Here is an 8,514-nt window from a genome sequence, read left to right on the forward strand (position 1 = left end):
GGAGAGTCCTGCTTATCACAGCTCTTCCTCATGCAGCACTGTTACTCAAGGCCACGTAGCAGCTCCATGTGAAACCTGGCTTTGAAAACAGACAGCTAAACCTCTGAAAGGGGTGAGGTGAGCACAGGACATTCCCTGTATGTCTCCTGAGAGATGACCCCTGCACTCAGGGGTCTCATGGCTTGGGGCTTTCCCTAGGAGGGACATTCAGCTTTGTGAGGATGGGAAGTAACTATATCACTGTGCTGCACTTCTTGGTGATGTGCATGGGTCTGCTTTTTGAGTAAGGCAGAAAATGGAAACTTCCTCTGAGCCTTCTGCTCCATAACTCCACCAATGAGTAGAGTTTTGCTGCCAAGCGATCTCCCTGAAGGGAAAATTGCAAACACTTTTTTAGTGATGTGGTGCGTTTTGGAAAAATAGAGTCAGCATAGAGCCATCATCATAGCAAGTGAGAGCTGGATTAAGTTACCCCGTGAGGCATGATGGAAGCAAATGCCAACAAACAGAAGCCTAACATCTCTACCAAGTGCTGCGTAACCAGCTGGAAAGTTGGTGATGGTTGAGGGTGGCCTCCTTGGAAAGACAAGTCTTCACCAGAACAACCAGAGTCACTTCTTATGAACACACATGTTCATGGATACGCACATGTATTTACCCACAGGTGGATCACAATCATGGAGGCATTTTTTAGAAAGGGTGAGGTCAGCCCGTTGGCAGAGAACAGCCACTCTAACCTCAGGTTGTCTCCACATGGGTGGAGAGGAGAAGATACCCCACTCACTCCCTGCAGGACTACCCATCTGATCCATGGCACCTCTTTGAGATATCACCTTGAGGGGGAGCTGGACAGCCAGCCTGGGAGATCTATTTCCCTCTAAGGTCTACAAAGCTCTCCTTGAGTGTTGCCCATGGGATCAGCCCAAGTGCTGATGAGGGCAAGGGAGGTCTCTCCCCACTGCGTGGTGGGATGGGGCATGGAGCAGCACAGCTCCCAGCAGGGCCTCCAGCAAGGACAGTTATAGTGTGCTGGAGCAAGATGAGGAGGAGCCTGGGGCCTCCAGGATAGGTAGTGCCCACCCAAGGGACACACTGCCCAGCACAGACCTCCATAAGCATCTGCTGCTGCTGGTGCCTGTGGCTGCCAGGGGCAAAGACAAGGACGAGGACAGGAGTGACATTTGGCCTTCCATAGCAATCAATATCCTGTACACTGAGGCCAGAATTTTAGTCAAGGTAAAGGTCAAGGCTTGAAAAGCATCAACAAGAAATTTCAGCTTTTGAATTGTAGATAAACCTCAACAGTTGGTGGGTACTACCCACTAACTCCTGCCATGTTGAGAAATAACGATGTTTCCTGTCCTTCACTTACTTCCACAGTGTGCATTTCATTCCCAGACACAGCCATAAAAGGTTACATTGCCAAGCGGTGCCACTTGAGGGAATATTAAGCATTTGGACCAGTTCAGGCAGAACTGCAGTGGTAAGAGAGGGGCTGAGACAAGAAGAAATATTTCAGTACCAAATATTATGTGACCTGTGAAGTGCATATACCAGATCTTCCACAATATTTACCACATGCAACACATCTGGGGGGATTTGGTTCCTCTGACTTAATTTGGGTGAATACAGACTCAGTGGTGGCTAGACTCCTGTCGCAGTCAATATAGTCAGGAGAAACAACAGATCATAGAATCATAGAATGTCCTGAGTTGGAAGGGACCCACAAGGATCATTGAGTCCAACTCCTGTCCCACCTACAGCTAGTACACCGAGCTACAAGCTTGCAAGCCAGATGGGTGAGGTTGGCTTCAGTTTCTTGAACCTTGTCAGTAGTGCCATTTCTAGTGCTGTGGTGATATGCTGCCTGGTCTCAATGTGGTGGTGTGGAAGAGTGAAGACATCTTGCAAGTCCTCTCTATTACAGGGCTGTAAAAATTAAAATCTGTAATTTTAAATGTCGTAAATCAGATCTTCTAAGGACCTTCTGCATATAGCTCATTAACACCACTGAATGCTGTTTCGTGTAGGAAATCCTACAAGGAACAGCAGGCTAGATGTTACATCTTCACAGAATCAATCAGGTTGGAAGAGACCTCTGGGATCATCAAGTCCAACCATTGCCCTGACACCACTATGTCAACTAGACCATGGCACTAAGTGCCATGTCCAGGCTTTTCTTAAACACAACCAGAGATGGTGACTCCACCACCTCCCTGGGCAGCCTGTTCCAATGTTTAATGACCCTTTCTGAGAAGAAATGCTTCCTAATGTCCAACCTGAACCTCCCCTGGCGAAGCTTGAGGCTATGTCAATCCAGATTTATTGATTGCTGTCCTCTTGTCCTATCGCTAGTTGCCTGGGAGAAGAGGCCGACTCCCACTCCGCTACAACCTCCCTTCAGGCAGTTGTAGACTGCAATAAGGTCACCTCTGAGCCTCCTCTTCTCCAGGCTAAACACCCCCAGCTCCCTCAGCCGTTCCTTGTAGGTCAGACCCTCCAGACCCTTCACCAGCTTGGTCACCCTTGGTCATAATATGTTTGGGCTAGAAGTGAATATAATATAATATAATTACTATAACATAACAATATAATATAATATAATATAATATAATATAATATAATATAATATAATATAATATAATATAATATAATATAATATAATATAATATAATATAATATAATATAATGTCCTGCTTATCTGCTGATTCAGGAATAGTCAACAACTGTGTTCTTTGTAAGTCAATTCCTTTGTACACTTGCGTTTCTCAGCAAAACTTACGACTTCTGTCATGAAGACAACTAAAAACACCCTGATGTTTTCTAGGCACAGATTTTCACTGCTTTGTCTTTTTCTGGTGTCTTTTTCCCCCCTCTTAATACAGAGCGCTGGACTTGTTTTCAACCATAAAGCTCCTATGCATTCTCTTTGCTTTTCTCTTAGCTGTGTCATAAGTTTACAGCCTACAATAAAAGGAAAAAAAAAAAGTGAAATAGGCACTCGGAGGCATTTTTCTAAAATCTGCCCGATCAGTTTTGAACTGCTTTTTGAGGGTGGACATAATCTGACTGCTGTAAATGCACTGAGAAGAGGCCTGAAGCATGAGATTTTGCCTGAATGCATGGCCATGTTGCATGTTGGATGCTTCCTCTAGATATGTTCCCAAAGACTTTGTTATGTTAACTATCACCATGACTTGAGTATAGAAAATCATGCCACAGAGGATTAGAAGTTGGATGGGACACCGGAGGATAAGTTTGCCCCTTACTAGAAAGTGTAAAGAAATAGTCACAGGACATATAAATGCTGCAATTTTGGCAGGCAAAAAAAATCCCCTCCTGAACAACATTTCAGAAATGTGTGTATCCCAATGGAGAACTGAAGGGAGCGTGTCATATGGCAGAGGGAGTGGGAGAGGAGCTATTGAAGAGAGACCAGTATAAACTGTTATCCATCTATCATCTTTTATGCCTCCTCTCAGAAGGACAGTTGGGGCAAAAAAAGCAAAACTTACATCCATTGCTGTGAAATTACAGGACAAATGACTTCTGGAGAGAACAGGACTGGCACAAATTGTTGCCAAAAAAAGAAAATAGGCCTACATCTTTCCCAGGATGCTCATGGGCATCTTCCAGAAGCTAGAAAACTGAGTCTCACATGCTGATGTCTTAATGGATGGTGTTTTTCTGGGTTTTCAGCTATTTCTATTTCTCTTTTCCAAAGAAAAGTTTTCTGCATAGTAAGAAAAAAAGGATTTTGACATCTGAACACATTCCCTCAAAGGGAAGTTGAATTCTTCCAGCCAGCCTATCTCTCAGTGCTGGAGGGTAAGGTCTTCAGTCCATGTCTGTCTAAGCCTGGACAGCTGTGTATCTCAGAAAAGCTCAAATTAAGGAGCAGTTGGCACTGTAAATTGTTGCCCTCCAGGGTTTGTGTGTCAAAACAAGGCCAAGTGTAAGGTCCTGCACGTCGGTTGGGGCAATCCCAAGCACAAATACAGGCTGGGTGGACGATGGATTGAGAGCAGCCCTGAGGAGAAGGACTTGGGGGTGATGGGTGATGAGAAGCTCACAATGAGCTGGCAATGTGCACTTGCAGCCCAGAAGGAGAATTGTATCCTGGGCTGCATCCCCAGCAGCGTGGCCAGCAGGGCGAGGGAGGGGATTCTGCCCCTCTGCTCAACTCTCGTGAGACCCCCCCCTGCAGTGCTGCTTCCAGCTCTGTGGCCCCCAACGTAAGAAGGACATGGAGGTGTTGGAGTGAGTCCAGAGGAGGCCACGAAGATGATGAGAGGGCTGGAGCACCTCTGCTCTGGAGACAGGCTGAGAGAGTTGGGGCTGTCCATCCTGGAGAAGAGAAGGCTCCGGGGAGACCTTCTAGCACCTTCCAGTACCTGAAGGGGCTACAGGAAAGCTGGAGAGGGGCTTTTTACAAGGACATGGAGTGATAGGACGAGGGGGAATGGTTTTAAACTGAAAGAGGGGAGATTTAGATGAGATATGACGAAGAAATTCTTTGCTGTGAGGGTGGTGAGACACTGGCCCAGGTTGCCCAGAGAAGCTGTGGCTGCCCCCTCCCTGGCAGTGTTCAAGGCCAGGTTGGATGGGGCTTGGAGCAACCTGGTGTAGTGGAAGGTGTCCCTGCCTATGGCAGGGGAGTTGGAACTAGATGATCTTTAAGGCCCCTTGCACCCCAAACCACTCTATGGTTCTATGAAAACCCAGGTAGGATCATCGCCCTCAGTCCATGCAACAGACACCCATGTTTCAGTGATGTGAATGCTGAGCAACAACAATTTATTCAAAAGGAGGGAAAGCAATGCAGAATGCATTTGGATTTACTCTACTTCATAAAGCTTTTTGCATTAAAAATGAAAGGTACATGAGGCTTTGTAGCAAGATCTGGTGGTTTCATCAGTAAGGAGATTCAAAGCAAATTCCTCAGTTTAGAAGAAATTTTCATCGCTTTTGAATGGACAGTCCATGAAGTTTTTATAGATTCCATGGCCTACAGAAAAAAAAAAAAAGAAAAAAAGTTCAGGTTCTCTTTCTGCTTGTATTCCCTCTCTACTTACTCTCAGTCCATGCGTATTTTCCTTTTGGGTATAAATACTTTACAAAGTACCTAATGTCATGTGTAGTCACGCGGGGACAGCCCTGTGCACTCATACCTGTGAGCAAGAAGGGTGTTTTCCTAGTGCTTCAGGAAAAGCAGGGAATTAAATTGATATCCCTTGATATTGAGGTGAATGTGTTTATTCCTGAGTGAATATGGAAGGCTACCTTTCATATGATAATTATTTTACAACACTGTTGCAGTTTTTGCACCCATTTGATGGTACTCAGAGATCTGGCATAGGAGTTGTAAAGGGGTCAAACACATCTGGGACAGCACAAGGCCGACATGTCCGACTGTACTTTATCCTTCTTGATGAGGCAGATCATGGTGCACGTCTCAGGAGAGAGAGCATCATGGAGCTCAACCTACTTCAACACTTGACTGTCCTCATGGTGTAATAGGTTTTTTTCTTATATCCAGTCTGAACATTCAATAGCACCTTGGGGTTAAGGACACGGGAAAAATAGATTTGTCTGCTCATACTGCAGATAAACCTTTGTGAACATCAAACTCACGCTTTGCAGCAGGAGCGGAACCCAAAGCAACTTCCAACTTTAACCAGATGGAAGGGACATCTTCCAAAGTGACAGGACCCTTTTCTACAGAAAAACATGTCCCGTCGTGGTGAAGACAAACCTGCAAAAATAACAAAAAAGTTATTTCCCTCTCCTTCTGCAGGGCAGGGCAATGCAGTCGTAATGCCAGCAAGGTTTCCCATTCATCGAGCTGCCTTCACCACTAACTTACCTTAAGGACTGTTGCCTGGATTTGGCCATGCTGAAAGGCCATGTAAGGGGTGAGATTACAAAGCAGGTCTACACTTGCAGAGGTGGGATCCTTAGCTCACAGTGCATCTAAAGGGATGGCCTTAAAGTCCAGGTGGAGAATGATACAGACCTCCTGGCTCATTGTCCTTTTATGGAAAAGGGTCACGGGTCCAGAGGCTTTAATACTGGCTCCTATCTGCAAAGAGTTGGCCAGGCTTCATTTGCATCTGCATATGTACTGCTGAGTGTGCTGTTATCCAAAGATCATGGCCACCACAGACACCGTCTCAGGTGTCTAACACCAGAACACTTAGCATGATCTTTTTAGGAAGACAGCAGAAGTGAAAAATCACTTTTCTTTAGAAGTCACGATTTCTCCACCTTTGCAAGAGTTTTCTTAGGGGAGCACAGGCACTGAGCTATTTGACTAACTCCTGCTCAGTTTCTAGCAATTTTAACCAGTAGTTGTTAAAATGTGCTGGGAAGTTTACTTCAGGTGCACAAAATCCCCTTCTAGCACCTCTTTTCCATCTTACCTGGAGAAACCTGGAGTACCAAGAAGAGGAGAGAAAAGAGCAGGTAAAGGATCTTCATGACCGCAGATTTGCTGTGTCACTGTAGGGAAAAGAACCAAGAAAGATGTGTGACAGACAGTCCCTGGGATCTACAGTCTTCTGAACTGTACAAATACTGTGTTAATCAAAGTGGCATTTTTACTGCCTTTTTCTTCAAACTTTCAAAAATAACCAGTAAGACCCATATGACATCGTGACTGCTGTGTGAGCATTGCTGTGAAAAGTAAATATATATGGGGCAACATGCTTTCAGGATATGTGATCATTAAGCTATCTTAATAGTTTGATTGCTCAGATTTCTTTCATGTTCTGCAAATAGTCCTTAGCCAAAATGCAATCATGAATTTATTTTTAGTTAAATGTTTTATCTAATAAATAAACAGCACTAAGCAAAATGAGGTGATTATACAGTCAAACTTACAAACCTCACCAAAAAGATTGTCATTTTGCAACGTTAAAATTGATCACAAAATAACAGCTAAAATCAACTTGCTTAAAATCTTCAGTCTTAAGTCTACAGGCAGCAGTTCTAGAATGCAAATGTACAACCAAATCAGTTCCCATTTGGCAAACGAAATCTGAAAAGCAAACATGTAATGCCTTCATTGAAAGAGTAAATAATTGAACTAATATTAACAAAATGGGATAAGGCAGCCTAAAAGGAGGCTTATGGATAAAGAAGAGGTAGTTAATGTCATATATCTTGGCATTAGAGAATCTTCTGATCTGTCACAAATTATGTTCTCTTAAGCAAGGAATGGAAATGAGGTTATGCTGAAATGACATATTTCGGCAAATGGAATGGTAGGGGTGGCCCAAAACAGCTTTGCAATTAGTATTAGAAGTTTACACGTATTTCTGTATGTCTGAAAATATCAAGAAAAACAAGTAGGGAAAGTTAACAATTCTGAAAATAAAGTTCTTAACATAGAGACATCATAGATAAAAAATACACAGTGATTTCCATCAAAGAGAGCACCAATTTCCCTGGACCACAGACCTCTCTAAAGTAACCTGACCCAGCCAGATTTTTTCTTAGGAGTTAGTAATCGGAGTATTTTTATCAAAGTATTCTAGATATTAGCAAACATTTGAACTACTTATTCAACCTGTGCAATTTCTGGAAAACTTAGATTAACCTTTTTTATTAGTCTACAAATTTATGTTAATAATAAAGAGGTTTGGATTTCTGGTTTGGTTTGTTGTTTTTTTTTTTTAGGAAAAAACAACTGCAGACATTGAAAGACAGACTGAAAAGAACTGAGAAGTTACCAGGTATCAGGTGAGCGCAGAAGCCAAACAAGACCTGCTCTTGCTCCCTTCCCTCCAGAGGGTTTTGGCTGTGGGGCTGAGAGCCTTTGTTATAAGGTGTTTCCTAAGGGGAGTGACAACTGCTTTCTCTTCTCAGCAGGTACACACTGAGCCAATCAAAAAATAACCCATTTTTTCGGTGACTTCTAATCCAACCAGAATCAAGCTGCTTTTGGTTTTCCAGTGAGAACGCAGGGTTTCTCTCTGAACCAATTGAAGCTTTTCTTCTGGAAAATCCCAGGTTATTCATGCAACACCTCTTGTGAAACTCCAGTTTGTGTAAGATATGTTAAGCCACCGCGGTATGTGTCAAACATCTTGGAACATACGTTGAACTGTTCCTGCTTAGGAGCAACATAATCCATTGCAATACAAAACATCTGTGTGCTTCTCTGCACTCCCAATTAGTTTATTCTCTATTCCATAAATACAGAATATAAGAACACAGAACACATATACGAAACTAAAACAAATGTCCATTGGCTTAGCAGCCAGTGGCCACCAAGGATGTGTAAGTAAAGAACAAAAAATGTACAGAAATAGGGTGAGTGCATCGTGGTTATGTCCCTGTACACCCTTCCAGCTGATAGAAAGTACATCAGTTTAGAGAAATCCAGTGCCAGAGGCTGTCTCTGAACTCTCAGGGTGCAGAGCTTGTGACTGAGCATTTTTCTATGACTCCAGCTGATCTTCTTGTACTTCTGGCCTCCACAGGACCTTCAGCTGATAATTCCACAAATAT

The 8,514-nt window shown here is 43.5% G+C and overlaps 1 protein-coding gene across 1 annotated transcript; it reads right to left on the reverse strand.

Annotated features, from left to right (window-relative positions):
- Window positions 1-4,992: 4,992 nt before the first annotated feature.
- On the reverse strand, window positions 4,993-6,495 carry LOC137670031 (antimicrobial peptide THP2). Its single transcript, XM_068412597.1, has 3 exons — window positions 6,423-6,495; window positions 5,635-5,755; window positions 4,993-5,008 (listed from the first exon to the last, which is right to left on the reverse strand). Exons 1-3 carry the CDS (start codon window positions 6,478-6,480, stop codon window positions 4,993-4,995), a joined length of 195 nt encoding a protein of 64 aa, XP_068268698.1. The 5' UTR covers window positions 6,481-6,495.
- Window positions 6,496-8,514: the final 2,019 nt, after the last annotated feature.

Source organism: Nyctibius grandis, chromosome 1 (assembly GCF_013368605.1).
Source record: "Nyctibius grandis isolate bNycGra1 chromosome 1, bNycGra1.pri, whole genome shotgun sequence".
NCBI classification, from domain to species: Eukaryota; Metazoa; Chordata; class Aves; order Nyctibiiformes; family Nyctibiidae; genus Nyctibius; species Nyctibius grandis.